Here is a 22826-nt window from a genome sequence, read left to right as displayed (position 1 = left end):
TATCCGTGCTGGTTATTGGTTGTGGCATGATTGGATTGGTAGCCCGTCATCTCACAACCTTAAGTTGAAGCAGCTTAGAGGACTGAGATTCAATCAGCTTTCTATCCTCCTTCATTGATTGACTAAGTGTTCATAGATTGAATTATTGAATCTAAAATGTTGCCATCATGTTCTACTTGCTTCACTTCATCCTTCCATCCATCCATTTAGTCATTAATGGCTAAATGGATGGACTGGGAGTAGGAACCTGGCCTGGCTGCTACAGCTATCCAGCCCCCGTAGTTCTCTGATAAGATAATGAGATACTGTTGGCTGGGTGGTGTGATTCTAAGGTGTCAACAGACAGAGTGTGGGAGGCGGAGGGGGAGCTGGTGTTCAATCGGTAGCCAGTTGGACTGGCTAGCCAGCGTTCACAACTCTCCCCCGGCCCTGGTGCCAGCAAGGGGGCGAGGTCCTAAAACGGCGAGCAACAGTCCACGACTCCCATGGATAAACATGGTTATTTGCAAGTCAATCAATGAGGGAGGCTTATCAACGAGCAATCAAATTTAGTGATAGAATTTTTGAGCAAGCAGGATCTTTGGCATGGGGTAGGCAACTTTGGAGAAACCAGCCAGAGTTAGCTTGAGGTTGAAACAATTCAACAGAAAAAAAACACCACGTCCTTCAAGCCTTCCTCCAGCCCCCCCCCGCCCCCCAAAACACATGAATGTGCACTGTCTGAAAACCGCTGGAGGACAGTTCAGCAGAGAGCACTGACTGGGGTGAGGAGCCAGCGCATCATTGGTAGACAGATTGGCAGGACATCCAATTATTTCATTAGGGCCTAATGAAATGATTGGACAGTAAGAGGCGGACACTGTTTCTGTTTTTTCTCAGAGCATTTAATTTAGTTATTGCTGTCGGGATATTTAAGTTATTTCCAGAAATATATGACAATTAATGCTTCTAAAATGAATTGGCTATTCTTGCTTTAATATTGAATTCAAGATAATTAGAATGAATAATATGATAAAGATAATGTAGCAAGTAAAATATAAATTATAATATTAGACTAGCGACAGACAGTAGAAGGGGCCGCAGCGTGTTTATCTGGTTGGATACTTTGCGCAGGTGGGTCAGATCTTACGAGGGCTCACAGCGCCACCTACAGAGTAACAATGCATATTGTTATGTCTTTAGTTTTTTCTTTAACACTAGCTCCACTCTACAGTTTTACCTATAAGCCCGTTAGATATTTGTTTGGCATCATTTCAATTCATCATCATTATGATAAAATATTTTAATGGAAATACCACTGCAAAATAATAAATCAAATGAAGAAATGTATCTATTCTCCGAAAAGCTTAAATAATGTGAATTTTTTTGACTAAAATGACTTCTATACATAGTAAAACGTAAATGTTCCTGCTCAATTGTGTATTAATGTGTACAATTATAACACATATCGTTCATCTGAAGGTGCTTTCATGGTGGTGTTGGTCGCTCGGTCTGCTGTTCGTTTATCCTGGGTCTATGGTTTAATGAGTTCATACGTTCATTTGCCAGCGTGTTCGCATAATGGTGTGCAACTGGATTAGCAGGAGCCCAGACGGAGTCGCCCCAAATCATGACTAGAAGCCTGAGAATATTCGAGAAGAAAACCAGATTATCTGAAAACAGACCTCTCTGTCTAGAGGAAGCCCCTGTAACCCAACAGCAAATCTCCAAGGAATGGGCATTATTAAAATGGCTTTATTGAAGAATTTCTGGTTGGAAAAGTATGGTTTATAGTGAAGACTCAGGGGCTGTTCTTGATGTTTTGATGTTCTCTTCCTCAAAAACACATTGTTGTTTTAAAAACCAGGTTACAGTGGAAAGCTTTATTTTAATTAACAATGGTATAGCCTATGTTATTTGTTTAATAAACAATGGAATAAAAACTTCTTGTTGGTTCAGTAGTGTTTGCTGTCTGAGGATCACTTTGATTTTAAATATACTTTAAATAACTTTGTTGATTCAGATGTTGGTCACAGCAAAACCTTCCAGATGACTATTTAAAAAACAAACTGAGAATACTCACGTCTATCTCATCAATTTATATTTGCCACGATTAAATAAAGAGTTTTTAACAATCATGCTGGAACTTCACACAAATCCCAAGTTTTCTGGTTTAACTTTGAGATTCACTATTTAAAACGGCTATAGGTAAGGCTATAAACTAGACCTGAAATACAACACACTGTTTAGATTATATTAAAGTTCTCAAAGTCATAGTAACCAATTGCATTGAAGAGAATCAATCGACTCACCGCGGGCCTGTTGCAGGAAAAACAAAGATTAGCTAATACTCTTTTAACTGATCAGCTCCTTTTAATCAGGGTCTATCTTAGTTAAAAACATTGTGTTCTCCTTGTTCTCTCCCCTTGTTCCAATGTGTCACTGATTCTTGTTACACTGTGTCAACCTTTGCTATTGAGGATGAACATTCCCTAGTTTCTGTCACTTGTTTTCGGTTCTATGTGTTTTCTCTTTGTCGTCGTAGATTCCCTGCCGTGTTCTATGAGATGGGTTTTAGAGATTGCCTTGCCTTCAGCAGTGGCAGCTTTAACTTTGTTTCACCCTCTTCCATCGCAACCTACCCTGTGATCACAGGGGCAGCTTGACCTGAACACATTGAATCATTGTCACCCAGAAGAGGAACAATAAAATAAAACACTGTTAAGTTATTCATACAACGCTGCATTACACTATGATCACCCTAACAGTATTTTAGTACATTTCCAGGTGCAAACATGGGATTAATTATTAATCAAATATAGTGGAGTACATTCACATATGTTTGACAAATGTTTGTTAATGAAAATAAATTCACTTAGTGTTCACATTAGTGTTAGCCTCAAAAATGTACACACTTACATGTCCTTGTGGCCCTTTTCATTTTATACAAGCTCCAGGTCTAGAGTCTAGCTTACTCTCAAGTGTCCTTGATCCCTAGGTCTTACTAATAACATCACTTCCTGTAGGATTAGAGACCAGACGTCTTAATCTTACTCCCGGGCAAATTCATGTGCCCCCATGAATTTGGATCATTTCTTGTCGGTAAATGACCCCCATGATGATCATTTTAGTAATCTCTTTGAAAATATACTTTTAATGATGCATTCATTATGCTATAAGTAAGCTCAAAACCTAACCTTCTCTTGGACGTCAATATCCAAATTCAGGTGTAAGTTTCCAAATCCTGGAGCTTCCAGAAAGGCTTTGGAGTCAATACTTGGTACAATACTTTATTCTTGGGCTCACGCAAGGTACCCAAATACAACCACCAGTGTCCTTCTGTGGTTCAACAACTTCTTAGCGCTTTTTCCCACGTACAACAGTATATCAAACATGTGACAATGACGGGCTCTCTGTTACCTCCAACCATACCTAGTGTTATACCTTGTCATATATATTCAAGGAAGACCGGAGAAGACGTGGGAGGAGGTAGTGCGGCAGGACCGAGTGAGGCTGGGCATGGATTCCACAGACGCCCTGGATGAAATAAACTAGGATGATGATGATAGGATGATGATACAAAAGGTGTTACCCACCGATTCCTATTGGGAGTAGGAGGAAGGTGAAGTTGACTGAGTGGGGGACAGAGGTGCGGGATTGGGGGGGGAGGGACGTGGGGGCAGGGAAAAGGTGTCTTCAGCTTACAGGGGGGAACTGAGCAGGGGCTCTGGCAGGGAGGGGGAAACGGCATGAGGCAAAACTATATCTAACCGTCTAATGATTAATACAGTCCCTCGGTCAGTGTGGACTTAAAAGGCACTTCAACGCTGCGCTAGAAGCAGAGTAGAACATTCACAAACGGGTTGGCAGAGACTGGCAAAACTATACGACTTTACTCCTGTTTTCTCTAAATAATGGGTCTTATTTCAGTAACAGTGATAACATGGCATAGATTACCATGTTGAAGGTCAAATAAGACAAAAAAATAAACAAAGATAAACAAAGAACGCTTTTGTGTTCGCTTTCCCTTTTAGGTTTGATATCACATTGGCCTACTGGGTTAATTGAAGCTAAATTACTGTATCCCTCTCTCTGTACAACACTCTCTGTCACTCTATCTAGCACGCACTCAAACCACACACTCACACGCACACGCACACGCACACGCACACGCACACACACACACACACACACACACACACACACACACACACACACACACACACACACACACACACACAGACAGAAACACAAACACTCTACACACACACACACACACACACACACACACACACACACACACACACACCCACACACACACACACACACACACACACACACACACACACACACACACACACACACACACACACACACACACACACACACACACACACACACACACACACACACACACACACACACACACACACACACACACACAGCTCAGATGTCTCTCTGAAAGAGGTATTGTGAGACCAGGGGGCCAGGTCGAGTAAGAGGAGGAAATCATACAATCTCACTGGAATTACATCCACTATACTGGTTACACATGTTGTTTAACGTCCACTATACTGGTTACACATGTTGTTTAACGTCCACTATACTTGTTACACATGTTGTTTAACGTCCACTATACTGGTTACACATGTTGTTTAACGTCCACTATACTGGTTACACATGTTGTTTAGCGTCCACTATACTGGTTACACATGTTGTTTAACGTCCACTATACTGGTTACACATGTTGTTTAACGTCCACTATACTGGTTACACATGTTGTTTAACGTCCACTATACTTGTTACACATGTTGTTTAACGTCCACTATACTGGTTACACATGTTGTTTAACGTCCACTATACTGGTTACCCATGTTGTTTAGCGTCCACTATACTGGTTACACATGTTGTTTAGCGTCCACTATACTTGTTACACATGTTGTTTAACGTCCACTATACTGGTTACACATGTTGTTTAACGTCCACTATACTGGTTACCCATGTTGTTTAGCGTCCACTATACTGGTTACACATGTTGTTTAGCGTCCATTGTACTGGTTACCCATGTTGTTTAGCGTCCACTATACTTGTTATACATGTTGTTTAACGTCCACTATACTGGTTACCCATGTTGTTTAGCGTCCACTATACTGGTTACACATGTTGTTTAGCGTCCATTGTACTGGTTACCCATGTTGTCTATATTACTGGCTAGGACTGAATGGGCCGGGACTCACTGTACGGAGGAACCGGCCCTCCTGATTCTTGTCCATCTACGCCCCGCTACTTCTTACTGCCTAATGCTGCTTTTTCGTGCAGGTCCGTGGAAGACGCGGTCAACATGGCTCTACACTACGTCCTGGAACATCTGGACACTGCAGGGACCTACGCCAGAATCCTATTCCTGGACTTCAGCTCGGCGTTCAACACCATCTTGCCACCTATTCTGGAGAGTGGGCTCTCTGCGCTGCAGGTGCCTGACTACACCTGCAGGTGGATTACAGATTTCTTGTCCAACAGGACTCAGCGGGTGAAGCTCGGGAAGTACACCTCTGAGCCGAGGTCGATCAGCACCGGTTCCCCGCAGGGCTGCGTCCTGTCTCCCCTTCTGTTTTCCCTGTACACCAACTGTTGCACCTCCAGCCACCAGTCGGTCAAGCTCCTTAAATTCGCGGACGACACCACACTGGTAGGGCTTATCTCCAGAGGGGATGAAGCTGCCTACAGGAGCCAGATCGACTTGGTGGTTTCTTGGAGCAACAATAACAACTTGGAGCTAAATGCGCTTAAAACAGTGGAGTTGATAGTGGACTTCAGGAGAAACCCGACCCCCACCCCACCAATCATACTGGGGGGCACTCCAGTCGTCACCGTGGAGTCTTGCAGATTCCTCGGGGTGACGCTCTCTCGGGACCTGAAGTGGGGGCCAAACATCGATGCCCTCACGAAAAAAGCCCAGAAACGGCTGTTTTTCCTGAGGCAGCTCAGGAAATTCAAGCTGCCAACATCCATGCTGGTGAATTTCTATACGGCCATCATCGAGTCCATCGTCACCTCCGCCATCATCACCTGGTTCCCCGCTGCAGCGGCCAAGGACAAGGCCAAGCTGCAGCGGGTGATACGCTCGGCGGAGAGGGTGATTGGATGCCCCTTGCCCCCCCTTGGGGCCCTGTTTAACAGCAGGGCTCTGGGGAGGGCCAGGAAGATAATGGCGGACCCAGCACACCCAGGCCACGGTCTCTTCGCTCCGCTCCCTTCAGGCAGGAGGTTGCGGTCACTAAAGACTCTAAAAACTAGACATTCGCACAGCTTCTTCCCCACGGCCATCCGACTCCTAAATGCACTGCCCCCCCCCCCCTGACCTGTCTCCCCACTCAGTGATCCAGTGATCTAATGGTCTGTTGTACCCAATCACGTGAGCTCTCTGCACTTTGGCACTCTACATTTATTATATTATTTATTTACATTTGCAATGTCTTGTCCTGTCTTGTCTGTCCTGTTGTAAACTCCACTGTACCAAAACAAATTCCAAACGTGTTTACATGTCATGGCAAATAAAGTCTTCTGAATCTTCTGAATCTGAATCTGAATCTGCTGGTTGGTTTATCTAGGTACACAGGTATATTTCCCATCTGTAACACTTGATCTGCAGTTCATCGAAAGCACTAGTGATTGACATACCTTACTAGTGATGAATCTCATTTTAGTGAGGGTAATTTAGTATTATTCGATAAAGCTAGGAGAAATCTGAACTGCAAAATAAATACTTCATCAGCAGTTGAAACCGATTTTTGATAACTTTACTTCTGACGTTCACATAGATGAAAATAAACTGTAGAGTGTGTGTGTGTGTGTGTGTGTGTTTGCATCTGTGTGTGTGTGTGTGTGTGTGTGTGTGTGTGTGTGTGTGTGTGTGTGTGTGTGTGTGTGTGCTTCTGTGAGTGCACGCCTGTTTGTAATTTGCAGATATGCTATTGTAATCGGAGATAGCTTTGTGGGACAAGGAGCAAGCTGAGAATGAATAATTAATGATTGAAAGCAGTAAAAAAAATAAAATAAAAAAATTGAATAAACATTGTTGGTGTCATTTTTTGTGTCAAAAATCAAAAAATAATCAGTTATTAGTATAGCCTAACCAAACTGTTTGGTCATTTTCCAAGCAAAACATGAAGAGCCCTTATGAAAGCCATGCAGGGCTTACAGTGGCACCCTTTTGGGTCCAATTAAAGCGCAGGTGGTTATCCATCCATTATACTGGGTACACTTTAATTGTTTTACTATACCCTATATAACTGTACTCTTCCTTGCTCTGCTCTAGAATATCATTGGTGCACTCATCTGTGTTGGCCTTATGTTAGCCCCTCCCTGTATTTCCAGCTGTCCAATCATGGGGTCCCAGCCTGAGGAGTGGGATCATAGTAGCAGAGAGCCAGGACCCCAAGCAACAAAGAGATCATTCAAATCAAGGCTAAGTTGGGTCAGCACCACTCAGGACTTCTGCTTTTGGATTGCATTCTATTGACCTCATGAAGTTGATGTTTTGAAATACTTCAAGGAGAGTGAGGAACTAGGGGAGGTGTCTCAGGTTATCTGTGAGTATAATATAGATATTGGTCTTGATTTACTGTAACAACCTTACTCACTGTGTTGATGCACTGGGCATATCAAGCCTCTAGCTTTAATTTGAATGTGCCATGCATGTTTTATTGATTCAATAAGCCTAGTAGTTGCATTGTTGAATATATGTTTGTATACTGCTGATGTTTTCATTATGTGTGCGATTTGGACAGGAAGGAATGTGTTCAGCATTGCTTGCAGTCAAAGAAGTTAGGTCAAAGTGTAGAAGTAAATTGGGCTAAGTTGTGAGGCATGTCTGTTTCAGGACTCCCAGGGTGAAATGATGTAGTACGGATGAGGGAAGGTGTCGAAACATAGACGACGACAGGCAGCTGTGCCTGTGACTGACTTTGTGGGTCGCTGATATTAGATTACTCAAGAAGCTATGGGTGAGGAAATAACACCGTGGTACGGTACTGGCTATAGCTGATCACAACAAACTAATTTACAGAAGTTTGACTCAGACTATTCATCAATAACCTGAAAGCCACATAGTGATATTTATGTAATCCGTTATTTAAACAGGTCGTATCGTTGAGATCAGGAGCTCTTTTTCAAGAGAGACTTATGCACTAAATGTGTTTTAAATATGTACGTTTAAGCATAGACAGGCACACATTAATCACAGACACACATTATACATTTTCACCATAAAGAAAAGCATTAACTATTGTGATTGCAAAATGTACGACAATGTTTTTGATGAAGTAAGAGATTGTGGCATCAGATTTTCCGCGATCTCATTCAAATTGTCCGCAGCATAGTGTATGAACCCACTTTTCTCCATGTTTAATAAAAGGAAAAGGAAAAGATACAGCTCATGTTAAAATGTCCTGTGACCTTACACTTTAAGAACTGTATTCAAATAAACCAGAGAGCAGAGGTAACAAGACAGTTTTTGCAGTAGAGCCTTATAAATTAGCAACATAAAAGTCAAGTCAATATTAGTTATAAAGCCCTTTATCAGTTACAGCCCCAGGAGGGTGATTTATGACAATGCTTCTCACTTCTGTTTATTATGGAATCTCGTATAAGATTGAATTGAGGTGTGAGAAATGTTTTACGTCATAAACTACTGTGATACACAGGGTCAAGATGACCTTAATGATTGTTGATCATTATATATATATATTATATATATATAGGGTACTTTGTGTTGATTCTAGATTAATTCCATAATTTTACATTAACATATCCATTATTACAACCTTAGATCTTAAGAAGAAAATCACAGCAAATTGTGCGATTAATTAGTAAAAATAATAATAATCTATTGACAGTATTATATTATTCAATATTTTAAGTACTGTAAGGTAATTTATTAACGCTATTATTATTTTACCAGCGAAAGTCACCTGAATTTCTGCAAGGTCTTGTTTTATGAGGTCATATTTTTCTTTTGATTAATTCTTACTGGCATACTTTTATTACTTCAGTCCATATCCCCTTAGTTTACAAGAACCATTGCCTAGCATATACATTGTCAGACAGATAGTTTGACCTGTTGGACCAGCGCTCACACAATGCTTTGGGAATGATTGACTCCAGTGAATGCAGATTACTGATTTGTCAACAGCCCCAAATACTCAATGATAAATAAGTCTTCATCTTGCTGTGAGAAGCAAAAGTACAATACTTCAGTTACTTTTAGCTGAAATGGATTAGGGCGTAGCATTTTTTCTCTCAAATATACACAAACACGTACACACACATACATATATAGGATAGATAGTACACATAAAATGCACTTAGATATATGCATTTGTCTAGTCTACAAGTTTGGTCATCGATCTACTTCTCCCATCATGTTGTCCCATCTCATGTTATTATGATGTTATTGCTATGGCAGAATTCATGGTATCGCTCTTCATCCTCCAGCACGGTGAATTGAAGACCAGCAGCATGAGAAAGAGGAGGGATTCACAAAACGGCTGCGTCCCTAACGATGGCCAAAAGGCCTCCATGAAGCACCCTGCGAAGGCTACCGTTCTCCAGAAAGAGGTGAGGAACACTGGAACTACCGGATGGGTGTTTGTGCGTGTGTAAATGGTATCCTCATCCTCATCGTCATCCGCTTATCCGGGGTCGGGTCGCGGGGGGAGCAGCTCAAGCAGGGGGCCCCAGACTTCCCTTTCCCGGGCCACATTGACCAGCTCTGACGGGGGGATCCCGAGGCGTTCCCAGGCCAGTGTTGAGATATAATCTCTCCACCTAGTCCTGGGTCTTCCCCGAGGTCTCCTCCCCACTGGACGTGCCTGAAACACCTCCCAAGGAAGGCGCCCAGTGGGCATCCTTACCAGATGCCCGAACCACCTCAGCTGACTCCTTTCTAAGTAAAGGAGCAGCGGCTCTAATCCGAGTTCCTCACGGATGGCTGAGCTTCTCACCCTATCCCTAAGTAAATGGTATGTTTAAGTTTAAAGTTGTGTCTGTGGACTTTACCATGCATTTAACCATGTGCATTTGAGTTCTTGTTGTCAAATGTGTATGTGTGTGCAAACCATTTAGCAGTGCAAACCATTTAAAATCTGTCACGGTACAATGTGCAGAGAGATTGCAAGCCTCTTAAGGCACAGGCTTTGTCGTTTGACAGGGCCTATGTCGCTCTCTGCCGACCAAGTGAAGCGTGCAGCTAAAACCTCCTGTGGGTTGCAGTTGTTTTTTTAAAAGGTTCTCAGATGTCCTCCAGCTATTGATAGGATAGGTTTGTTTGTCTTGGTTCCTGGTGTTGGAGCAAGCCTCTCCCTCTAGAACTCCCGCCAACTTCTGCGTCACAGGGGGGTCAAATCTATTTAACTCATACATTTGCCCCAGCCTTATCAAATCCTATTTCATTGCTCGTCAAGCAAGCCGGGGCCGAAATCCTGGGTAACCAACACTGGCTCGAATGAGAGTATACCCTTAACAGCATTCAGAGCTAATTGAGACTCAGGGGACCCCCCCCCCACACACTTGACCCCTTTCTGCAACATGTTAGTGAGTGGAGCTGTTCCAATTAATATTTCCAATAAAACCACTTATCCCTAAAATTCTGATTAGCTGTCGGCGATTCCCAGGAAACGGAAAATCCACTATGGCTTTAACCTTCACTTACTGCGGGAGCAGTTAGTGATGCTCCCCGCTTTCTACTAAGCCGGAGACCTGGCCCTGCCCAAAATCACACTTGTGATTTTGTGCTCCACGTGGCTCTCCCAGGTGTCGCTAAATACGACGATATCATCCATATATGTGACCACATTGTACAAGCCCATGGTCATCTGGTTCATTAACCTCTGAAAACAAGCTGATGCGTTGGTAAAACACGACAGGAATACAAGGCATTATGAGTAGTGAATGCTCACACCTCCCTAGAATGGACAGAAGTGGCACCTGGCCATAGCCCTTAAGCAGGTCAAACTTCGACACATAAAGGGCTCTGCCGACCTGGCCGATGCAATCTTCTATTCAAGGGATGGGATATGCAATCGGTGTGTGTCACAACAACAATGCACAAACGGGGAGTACCCCTGTCCTTTGCTACCAAGACAACTGGGAAGTTCCACCCACTTACAAGACACCTTCTGAGGGGACAAATGGTAAGAATGTTGCTTTATTGGAGCAGCTGTTTGAGTGCCAACGTCATGTACTGTGAGCTGTGTCCACCCCGATGTGTCTTTAAGAAACCTTGGGTAAGAGTCAACCAGACCCACAACATCCTCAATTTTGGACGGTGTCAGATGAGGTAACTCGTGGTGGAAATCTAGCAGTGCTCCACTATTCTGAAGACGAGCACCCACAGGTTCGCGAGATGAATAACCGGCCTAGATTTCACCCTCCCGAGGATCTTGTACTTGTTGAAACATACTGGGGCTGCCTTCTACCCCCCCACGTACGATTAGGCAAATTCACATGGCACTGACCGTGTCTTCACACAGCGATTAGGAGAGCTAATTACATACCTGATCCATGATAATGATCCACCAGACCCTACAGCTAGGGATGTCCGGATGCTCTTGTGATACGTTTTGAAATTATTGTATGCATGCCGATTGCCACACCCATTTTCGATGACCTACCATCGGATCTAGCCTGGAGACCATCCTGACCACGGACCTGACATGTTGTAGCACAATGTCATTTTTTAATTTATTTTTTTTGTCTAGGAAATGGTGTCCTATTGGCTCACCCGAGTACCACATTGCCTGTCTGTTCGGTGGCTGCAACAAAATATTGTTGCAAGTGGCCTGTATGCATCGCCTTCACATGGTTTTGCAAAGCTTTACATGTCTTAATGATATGATGTGGATGGTTCCAACATTCTCATATATTCTCGTTTTTTACATTTCTCACATTGCAAATATGTTTTTGGATGAGTTTCTGACAATGGCGTTTTACGATGGGACATATGTAATTATAATTTGTAATCCCATGTTGCAAATATAACAACAACAAAAAACATTATACAATTAAAGGTCTTCTGGATTTTTTTTGGTCGCTGTGTCATAATTCAGCTTAATTTTTTATATATTGTTGCTTAAGGCACACTCATTGACGAATTTTTTTCAAACTGGTACTGCACGTTGAAAAGGTTGCTGATCCCTGGCCTAGACACACCTCAACCTAATTGTTCTCAGTGCCTCAGTACCTCAACACCTCTGTCTTGTCTGGTATTTTATGTCTGCGTGAATGTTTATTTATGACCATGTCAAAGAAAATTGGGTGTAACAGACAATAAAGTCTTATCTTATCATAGCATGAAGTTATCAAACAATAGCCTCTTTGAAATGCCTTATTCGCAAACGGATGTTAGCCGTATTATAAAGTGATAAAGATGTGGCAGTGATAATGATCCGGAACTGATAAAGGTTTGGGAAACACTGCTCTAACAGACAAACTTTGTCTAGACAAAGAGGTAATCTGCCAATATGTAGTCTGATAAGGAGACTGCGAGTTTGTTCCGGTGTGTTAAGGACTTTTTGAGTGTGTGTGTGTGTGTGTGTGTGTGTGTGTGTGTGTGTGTGTGTGTGTGTGTGTGTGTGTGTGTGTGTGTGTGTGTGTGTGTGTGTGTGTGTGTGTGTGTGTGTGTGTGTGTGTGTGTGTGTGTGAAACCCAAGTAGGGGGAGGCAGTGGGGGGAGAGAAAGAGAGAGTGAATGGAATGCAGTTCAGTCTGGCGCAGAGAGGGTCAATAGGGGCCTAGTGGTGGGAAAATCCATGTGTTCCAAGTGGAATATGTTATAATTTAACTATATAAATCACTAAATAAACCTTTCTACCCCCCCATCCTCAGGTGAGCCTGCTGAGTGGGGTGTGCCTCATCGTGGGGACAATGATTGGCTCTGGGATCTTCATCTCCCCCAAGGCAGTGCTGTTGAACACAGGGGCCGTGGGGCCATGCCTGCTGGTCTGGGCTTCCTGCGGTCTGCTCTCTACGCTGGGTAGGGCAGGAGACGCACACACAGCAACCCACACTAAGATATTTGATATGAGTGACATTTGTATTGTGTGTTCCCCACGTGTTGTCCATGTACCGTAGAAGCCAACTCTGTGTTTTTGTTTGTTTGTTTGTTTGTTTGTTTGTTTGTTTGTTTGTTTGTTTGTGTGTGTGTGTGTGTGTTTGTTTGTGTGTGCTTTTTTCTGTCCGTGTGCATAAACGTTTGCGTGAGTGGAGATTTGTGTGAGGGCCTGTCCATGTGTGTCTGTGTGTGTGTGAGTGAGTGTCCCTCTATATATATGTGTGCGTGCATCCCTGTATGTCTTTGTGTACGCGCGTCTCTCTCTGTAACCGTGGGGATACAGGCGCCCTGTGCTACGCCGAGCTGGGGACCATGATCACCAAGTCTGGAGGGGAGTACAGCTACCTGATGGAGGGCTTCGGGCCCATCGTCGCCTACCTCTACTCCTGGACAACCGCCATCGTCCTGAAGCCCTCCTCCCTCGCCATCATCTCCCTGAGCTTCGCCAAATACGCCGCCGCACCCTTCTACCCAGGATGCACCCCTCCCCTCATCGTCACCAAGTGTCTGGCGGCAGCATGCATATGTGAGCTATGCCATCTTCACATATTCATAGTAGTAGTACTAGCAGTTATAGTAGAAGTTGTAGTAGTAGTAGTAGTATAAATGTGACAATGTGACAATCTTAACAACAATGATTTGATAGATGATGCTAACAATAATGATATGAAAGATAATGATATTAATACGATAATAATGATAACAATGATTTGATGATAATAATGCTAATGATATGATGATAACAATGATATGATAGAAAATATGATTTGATCAAGTGTATGATAACAAAAATGATAATGCTATCCACAATGATAGTATGATAACGACAATTACATTTACAAAATAATGACAATATTGATGTGATGATAACAACCACATAAGAATATGATAATTACAACAATGATAAAATTGCAAAAAAAATACAATAAACTACAACGAGGTAAACAACACTACCTCATAGTGAATAAACATGTGTGTTTTGTGGCGCTCTCTCAGTGCTGATCACCCTGGTGAACTGCACTAGCGTCCGGCTCGCTAGCTTCGTCCAGAACTTCTTCACTGCGGCCAAGCTGATGATCATCTTCGTCATCGTGGTCTCCGGCCTCGTCATGTTGGCACAAGGTGAGCCTTCCCTTAGCTGGTCATCCCGTACATCTTCATCGTTACGTTACGCCGTTTCAATTCATCACGTCAGGGCCACATGTTTTCAATGTAACGTTTATATTTTTATGTTCAAGCGGATGGTGTGATTTTCTCCTAATTCCATCCAGGACACACCGAGAACTTTTCCAACTCCTTTGAGGGTGGCTCGACCTCGTTCGGCACCATCGGACTTGCGTTTTACAACGGGCTCTGGGCGTATGATGGATGGTAAAAAACTGTTTTCTGAACGTACATTGATCTATGTATGTCCTGGCATATCCTGCCTCTCTTGTCACACGTTAAAATGTTAATTTTATTATTCACAGGAATCAACTGAATGTTATCACAGAGGAACTGAAGAATCCATACCGGTGAGAAAAAGAATACGATGTAACAGATATATTGGATTGCAGGATTGTAGGCAATACTCTGCCATATTGAAAGTATTTCAGGGATTTGTAGTACTGTAATAAATCAATGTGAATATGCTAATACGACCCTTAATGGGTATTTGACGTAGCAGGGACGTAATCTAGTATTAATGGATTACCACAACACTTTAACCAGGAGGCAGTCAAAAATAAAGCATCTAATGTGTACACACAAACACAGTAACAAAATAAAGGGATTTCTTTGGGGTAGCTAAGGCCAAAATAATAACCAAAAGACCCTCTGTCGCTTTACCAAAACCCAGAGTCTAGGTTGAACAAAAGTAAACTTCAAAACAACCTCTATAACAAGCACAGGAGAAAAACTAAAAAGCAACAAACTAAAAACAAGCAGCTTCATTCCACTATTTTTCTCTGCATATCTCAAACTTCTTCAAGAACCACCGACCAAAACCAAACCACTCCATCCACCTGCTACGCCTGTGTGTTTGTCTCACGCAGGTCCACAAATCTCAGGTCCACGAATCTTTAACATTACTGTTTTTCTGTAAGGAACCTACCGTTGGCTGTCCTGATAGGGATTCCCCTGGTGTCGGCTTGCTACGTGTTGGTCAATGTGTCCTACTTCACTGTGATGACCACCACAGAGGTTCTGCAGTCGTCAGCAGTTGCTGTGGTGAGTGCAGAGGCCGTCGTGGTTTCAAAAGAATTAAATAATAAAAATAAATATGAGAGAAATCAAAAGACAGCACCTTGCATAAATCCCATCATTGTGGCTCCTTTAGACAGGTTTCAATCATGTGATCTGAATAAATCATTATAAAAAGTCCAAACTAGGAATTACAAAAAAATTACAGAATAGCCGGGCAACACATTCTTCTTCTTATTGATATAATTAGCAAAGGTTTTTGCTTGGAATGTGTGTGACATCATGTACAACCCTCCTTAAGAAAACCTTCACATTGTATTGCCCTCATTCGGAGCAAAATACATAGGAGTATGCTATAGGGGCGCTTATAGAAGCTCAATCAATATACTCTTTTGAAAGATATTCTCATGTTGGCCTTCCATGACTTTGTCCACCTGTCCAATCCCCTCGACTATTGACTTTAAACAACAATCTGTTGAGGGGCTGTATGCCTACAGGGAACAAGGTGATCTGCTGATGGGCTGCAGACCAACAGTAACAACTTTTACTGATACTGCTTATTAACGTGTGTATGTGTAACACATGGAGCATTCTAGCTTGTGCAACCGAGTGACAGATGTCCTCCAGGGTAAACCTCACTCCCAACGCCTTAGCAACCCTACAACCACCGATCCCAAAGGCTGCGGTGATTTAGCATAGCGGTGTTCATGTTTCAATCGAGGGGTTGCCAGTTAGATCCCCCTGCTGCACGGCATCGGTAAACCACTGTTACACTGGCCCCAGACATTGAATGTACTTGAGTGGAACCCCTTGCTATTCCCTAACAAGGGCTTCTGCTTGTGATTCCTCCAGACCTATGGGCACCGGGTCTTACATCCGGTGTCCTGGATCGTTCCTCTGTTCGTGGTCTTCTCCACCTTCGGCTCAGCCAATGGGAGCTGCTTCACTGCTGGCAGGTAGGACACGCCCCCCCCCACCCCCCACACCAAGAGAGACCACCACCATGACATCATCTTTATGTTTACATGACAGCAGGTGAATAAAGTGCTCCCTCCCGTCTCTCCCCCAGACTGACCTACGTGGCTGGTAGGGAGGGTCACATGGTGAAGATCCTGTCCTACATCAGCCTGCGGCGCTACACCCCGGCCCCTGCACTCATGTTCAATGTAGGTCCTTCATCTCTTGTACGATGTAGGTCCTTCATCTCTTGTTCAATGTAGGCCCCTGCACTCATGTTCAATGTAGGTCCTTCATCTCTTGTACAATGTAGGTCCTTCATCTCTTGTTCAATGTAGGTCCTTCATCTCATGTTCAATGTAGGTCCTTCATCTCTTGTTCAATGTAGGTCCTTCATCTCATGTTCAATGTAGGTCCTTCATCTCATGTTCAATGTAGGTCCTTCATCTCTTGTTCAATGTAGGTCCTTCATCTCTTGTTCAATGTAGGTCCTTCATCTCATGTTCAATGTAGGTCCTTCATCTCATGTTCAATGTAGGTCCTTCATCTCTTGTTCAATGTAGGTCCTTCATCTCTTGTTCAATGTAGGTCCTTCATCTCTTGTTCAATGTAGGTCCTTCATCTCTTGTTCAATGTAGGTCCTTCATCTCTTGTTCAATGTAGGTCCTTCATCTCTTGTTCAATGTAGGTCCTTCATCTCTTGTTCAATGTAGGTCCTTCATCTCTTGTTCAATGTAGGTCCTTCATCTCTTGTTCAATGTAGGTCCTTCATCTCTTGTTCAATGTAGGTCCTTCATCTCTTGTTCAATGTAGGTCCTTCATCTCTTGTTCAATGTAGGTCCTTCATCTCTTGTTCAATGTAGGTCCTTCATCTCTTGTTCAATGTAGGTCCTTCATCTCTTGTTCAATGTAGGTCCTTCATCTCTTGTTCAATGTAGGTCCTTCATCTCTTGTTCAATGTAGGTCCTTCATCTCTTGTTCAATGTAGGTCCTTCATCTCTTGTTCAATGTAGGTCCTTCATCTCTTGTTCAATGTAGGTCCTTCACCTCTTGTGCAATGTAGGTCCTTCATCTCTTGTTCAATGTAGGTCCTTCATCTCTTGTTCAATGTAGGTCCTTCATCTCTTCTTCAATGTAGGTCCTTCATCTCTTCTTCAATGTAGGTCCTTCATCTCTTGTTCAATGTAGGTCCTTCATCTCTTGTTCAATGTAGGTCCTTCATCTCTTGTTCAATGTAGGTCCTTCATCTCTTGTTCAATGTAGGTCATCCATCTCTTGTTCAATGTAGGTCCTTCATCTCTTGTTCAATGTAGGTCCTTCATCTCTTGTTCAATGTAGGTCCTTCATCTCTTGTTCAATGTAGGTCCTTCATCTCTTGTTCAATGTAGGTCCTTCATCTCTTGTTCAATGTAGGTCCTTCATCTCTTGTTCAATGTAGGTCCTTCATCTCTTGTTCAATGTAGGTCCTTCATCTCTTGTTCAATGTAGGTCCTTCATCTCTTGTTCAATGTAGGTCCTTCATCTCTCTCTTGTTCAATGTAGGTCCTTCATCTCTTGTTCAATGTAGGTCCTTCATCTCTTGTTCAATGTAGGTCCTTCATCTCATGTTCAATGTACGTCCTTCATCTCTTGCATGTTGGAAAATGTATCTACTGCTGTGTGGTATGTTTGACCACCTGGAGAGGGGTCGGGAGTTTGACCTCCCGCCTGATCGATCCTTGAGCAGGACACCTAACCCCTATCTGCTGTTAAATGACCTCTATGTGTCTGAATTCACTGTACGTTGCCTTGGCTATAACTAGTAAATCAGTAGTTCTCAATTGATCTAGCCTCACGACCCACTTGTAATTATTCATTTTCAATGACATATACATTTAACTTGTTTCGTGGTTAAGAACCATAGCTGTTACTTAGTATTATCTAGGGGTAAAGTCTGTCATCGACCCCAACTAAGGTTTATTTTTCTGTCTCTCTCTCTCTCTCTCTCTCTCTCTGGCTCTCTCTCTCTCTCTCTCTCTCTCTCTCTCTCTCTCTCTCTCTCTCACTCTCTCTGGCTCTCTCTCTCCCCCCCCCCTCTCTCTCTCTCTCCCCCCCCCCTCTCTCTCTCTCTCTCTCTCTCTCTCTCTCTCTCTCTCTCTCTCTCTCTCTCTCTCTCTCTCTCTCTCTCTCTCTCTCTCTCTCTCTCTCTCTCTCTCTCTCTCTCTCTCTCTCTCTCTCAGGGTCTTCTGGCCTTGTTCTACAGCATTCCCGCCGACATCGAGGTCCTCATAAACTACTTCAGCTTCGCCCAGTGGGCGTTCTACGGCCTCACTGCGTTGGCTCTCATCGTCATGCGCTTCACCCGCAAGGATCTGCCAAGGCCAGTCAGGGTAAAGAGTGTTCCATACTCAGGGTATAGACCAGGGGTTAGAAACCCTTTCAGATGCAATTCCATAGAAAATGAAAGTTCTTTAAATAGTATGCAGAAGAGACAAATAAGACTTTACATAATTATCATGATATTTTGATATGAAATCATTGGTATTTCAAAATGCGTTGTCATCTTTCCTTTATCTGTCAATTCAGAAACTCAAGAAACCTGCCTCTGTGCCTTCTCCAAGAAAATCTAGCTTTGTATCATCATCATCAACAACCTTTATTCCCTAGCATTGACCATAGATTGACTAGCTATAGACACAGGGCAGGGACAAAGAGGGAGGGCAGTGCAGGCTAGATCATGTAAAGCATGTGCAGCTCAGTGCCAGAGCGCTTAATAGCAGGAGGGAGTGAGACCAAGTCATGGCTTTAGAATCATTCAACGCAGAGCACAGGCTACAGGTTACACAGGGTTAACCTCATCGTAAACATGGTGATCTGATACTTTCGTGACTGTCTTGTGTGTAGATACCTATAGTGTTTGCAGTCCTGATGGTGCTCATATCTTGCTACCTGGTCCTGGCTCCCATCATTGACAAGCCAGAAATGGAGTACCTCTACTGCACCATGTTCATCTTCAGCGGACTGGTCCTCTACTATCCATTTGTGTACCGCAAGGTGCGCTGGCTTAACAAGTACATTGGTAAGTGCTGCTTCCTGGTAGTGCTGTTAGGGCCTCCTTATGCACCTAGGGGCCATCTTGGTTGTAAATTGTAGCTGGGTGAGGAAAGCTACCACTTGGGACCGGGATAGCCCCTCCATAAGGCCAAATGCGTCTGTTTGGGGCTGATTGGGTTGTGTGGTCTATGTATAATACGGTACGACTAAATAGTCTCTTGTGCAGGGATTTCAATAACAATTATTACCTTTTAACAAGTATGATTTTATATGTGGGTTACATTTTGAAAAGGAAATACATTTCTGAGACCTTTTGGAATCAGGCCTGTGGAGTTTGTATGGTTGATGGCTTGTTTAAGCAGCTTCACCTGGCCTGACCTGTTCAATGTTTTTAATGTTAACTTTAACACAAAAGTAAGGTGCTGGTGTCAACGACACAATTTACACTTTAAGACGGCTACCTGCAGTGACAGTAAACCATCTTAACAATAAGTTCAAACCTTTTATATTGTTTTATGCCCGTATATACCCGTAGTAAATCAGTTATGTTCGTGAAGAATTCTTTATTTCCTGCTCTGTGAAAAGTTACTACATTCAAGATTATCTTCAGCTATTAACAAAAAAACACAATAGCTAAATTGTGTTTAATACCTGTTGGTTCAACCGTTGACACTTTTTTCCTTCTAATCTTTTTTATTTAGAGCCTATAACCATGCATCTCCAGCTGTTGATGGAGGTTGTTCCTCCGGAAAATGTCCAATGACAATGGAGGGACCAGAAATGTTCCAATGACAATGGACACACAAGACTCAAATGACTTGAAGCTTTTCCCCATCTTCGCTCATCCCATCTTTGACATTGGTGCCAATTCAGAATATTTTGTTAATCCCGTGGGAAATTCGTCATGGATCATGGAAGTCTGCTAGAGGAATTTATACGACAACGGTGCAACCACCTTTTTTTAAATGAACTCCAAAGAAAATTATCCAATGGATTCCAGCCTTGGAAACTAATGAAAGATCTTCATCAAAGAGTATTGGACAGCGAGGTCCAGCTCACTGTAGAGTCCATGGCATCTTTTACCCCTTGAAAGATGGAGGGTACATTAATTCTTAGAATTATTAAAAACTAGACTTTATACTGGGGCTTTCTCTATTATGGTCAACTCCTCATGGTGAAAACCTGAACAAGGTCAAGTCATACAAGCGCCTTTCAAACATGCAGCCCGATGTGGATCAAACTGTGTTTCAAAAATCAAAGATGCAAACACATTTGACTGTCGATTGATTTGGTAAATTATTTCTCTAATAAAAGTACTAAAAGACAAGGAAAGTTAATAAGATAAATAATTGGCCAATCAATCATAAACATTCACATGTGTTTGCATGTTTGATTATTCATGTTATTTAATCTATTCCGCTCATTTCCCTGCATAAGACAACTTCTGTCACGACCATGTGGGAAACATGCTGTAACATAATTAGCACAATAATGTTACAAATTTCCCCATATGCCTTTCAATGTCTTTCACTGTCACTATGTTATTTCCTTTATATCTTTGCAATGTAAACATACAGAACTCTGACATTTCATAATCTTCAGGTCCTAGGACTAGGACCATTTTCTTTTAATTTCAATGGGTAGACTATGCATCACTTTGCTGCCGTCATTTAAAGCATCACAAATGTTTTGCAATGGCTTTGTTGTGGATTTTCCTGTGTGCCTGCTGATACTTTGGAAATCAAATGTTTACTTTGTTGAAATTTATTCAAAAGTATGTCGATGTCACTACTGTAAGTAGGCTCAAACACCATTGGGTTAACTCATTTGGTAATATATTATGACTTCACAGACATTTATGGATGTAAAAACCTCTTAGATTGCAACTTTCAGACTGTTTGGTGCATCTGGTGTTGAGGATTAGAAGAACATGTAAGAAGTAGTTTCTGGATGGGTCCCAATTATCAGTATAAGTATGATCATTTGTTTGATGATGTTTGCAAGAGATTATTAAACTTTTTTATGATTCTTATTCAATTTGGTCCTTCTTATCGCCCCCCTAAATAATATATCCCACACAGAAAGTTCCTGGAGCATCACATCATTCAATTGTCTTTTTTCAGTAAGGTATTTTGAAGTATTTTAAAGATACATTTTCGGCTTTAAAGGCACCCAGTGCAACTTTCGAGGCTTAAAAATAAACATTCAGTTTCTAGTCTTTTTTACACGTAGTAAGTTTCAATAACTCCATACCATTACATACCGACATTTAAGCAGCAAAGATGAGACGTCGTTGTGTGGTGAGAACTGATACAAAATCGATAACAACAACAATGCCGCCATTTTCTTTATTTTTTGTAACCTACAATAAATAAAGCAGGCTTCCAGTCAATGGAAAAATGGCTTCTCCCCACCGGCGATTGTTGTTGTTTACGATTTTCTATCAGTTCTCACCACACAACGACGTCTCATCTTTGCTCCTTGAATGTCGATATGTAATGGTATGGAGTTATTGAAACTTACTACGTGTAAAAAAGACTAGAAATTGAATGTTTATTTTTCATTGAATGTTTACATAAAGTTGCACTGGGTGCCTTTAAAAAACATTTCTGTGTGTTCGGTGATTTTACAATTTAAATACTTTACCGTCTGAATGGTTCTCTTGCAAAGTACAGCAGATGGCGGCAGAGCGCCATGTATGATTATTCTTCTGCCGCAAATTTGAACGTATATTCCCAGGTTGCAGAAACGTTTTTTTTAAATTTGGTTCAATTTGGGTTCATCAGACTAAATAGTAAAACTGTATAAACAACCTTGAAATGAGGCAAAATATAAAGCAAAACCCAGTGTTTAGTTGGAAACACCCATCATGTCCCTACTGTCAAGAACAGTTAAACTGTAGTAAACCAATTGTTAAACCAACCAGGTATTTCAAGTCCAAGATATGTGTAGTTTTCCCCCAAAATATGCCTATACTGTGTGAGGGAACATTGGCATGCACAATATGTAACACAATATGTAATTGAAGACACACACACACACACACACACACACACACACACACACACACACACACACACACACACACACACACACACACACACACACACACACACACACACACACACACACACACACACACACACACACACACACACACACACACACACACACACACACACACTCAGACACGTACACCTGAATTAATGTGTAGACAGTTCCGTGGATAACCTAATTTGCATATTATTATCATCACATTGATAAGCTTTTCCAATCAGTTTAGTGAATTAGTATTCAGATTATAGGCACACATAATCACTCACAAAGCTCTGTATCTCAAACTGCATTATGTCGTTCATCAACATGAGCTTCTGATGAAGTCTGCCCGAGGTTCCGACGTGGTTGAGTTATTGTAAACACAAGCAGCGTCAAAAACCAAGCTGACACGATGCTGCTTTGCATTCATCAGAAAGTAAGTTGGCAACCCTAGTCGGATGAAGTCTGTTAGGCCTAAGGTTCTAAAGTATTAGTAGGCCTATATTGTCTTTTATATAAAAAGGTACAAT

The 22826-nt window shown here is 42.3% G+C and overlaps 1 protein-coding gene across 2 annotated transcripts; it reads left to right on the top strand.

Moving 5' to 3' along the window:
• Positions 1-7410: 7410 nt before the first annotated feature.
• slc7a9 (solute carrier family 7 member 9) lies at positions 7411-21292 on the top strand. 2 transcript variants are annotated; one of them, XM_060071437.1, is made up of 14 exons: positions 7411-7571; positions 7862-7985; positions 9475-9597; positions 12864-13011; positions 13373-13615; positions 14086-14211; positions 14361-14460; positions 14559-14603; positions 15174-15297; positions 16123-16226; positions 16340-16436; positions 18447-18596; positions 19111-19285; positions 19962-21292. In XM_060071437.1, the coding sequence occupies exons 3-14, from the start codon at positions 9499-9501 to the stop codon at positions 20021-20023; spliced, it is 1473 nt and encodes a 490-aa protein (XP_059927420.1). In that variant the 5' UTR covers positions 7411-7571; positions 7862-7985; positions 9475-9498; the 3' UTR covers positions 20024-21292. The 2 variants fall into 2 exon arrangements, with proteins under 2 accessions (XP_059927420.1, XP_059927419.1); XM_060071436.1 differs by lacking the exon at positions 7862-7985 and having other exon boundaries at positions 7412-7571.
• The last annotated feature ends 1534 nt before the right edge of the window (positions 21293-22826 follow it).

The sequence above is a fragment of the Gadus macrocephalus genome, chromosome 14, assembly GCF_031168955.1.
Source record: "Gadus macrocephalus chromosome 14, ASM3116895v1".
NCBI lineage: Eukaryota > Metazoa > Chordata > Actinopteri > Gadiformes > Gadidae > Gadus > Gadus macrocephalus.
Note: the sequence above shows the minus strand (reverse complement) of the source record. Positions and strands in the feature narration are given on the sequence as shown.

Excerpts from the sequence above, each read along its gene's own strand:
- slc7a9 (XM_060071437.1), top strand. The coding sequence starts at position 9,499 with ATGAGAAAGAGGAGGGATTCACAAAACGGCTGCGTCCCTAACGATGGC. Across the intron at positions 14,461-14,558 it reads CTCTGGGCGTATGATGGATG|GAATCAACTGAATGTTATCA; the intron begins GTAAAAAACTGT and ends TATTATTCACAG. Across the intron at positions 19,286-19,961 it reads CTGGCTTAACAAGTACATTG|AGCCTATAACCATGCATCTC; the intron begins GTAAGTGCTGCT and ends TTTTTTATTTAG.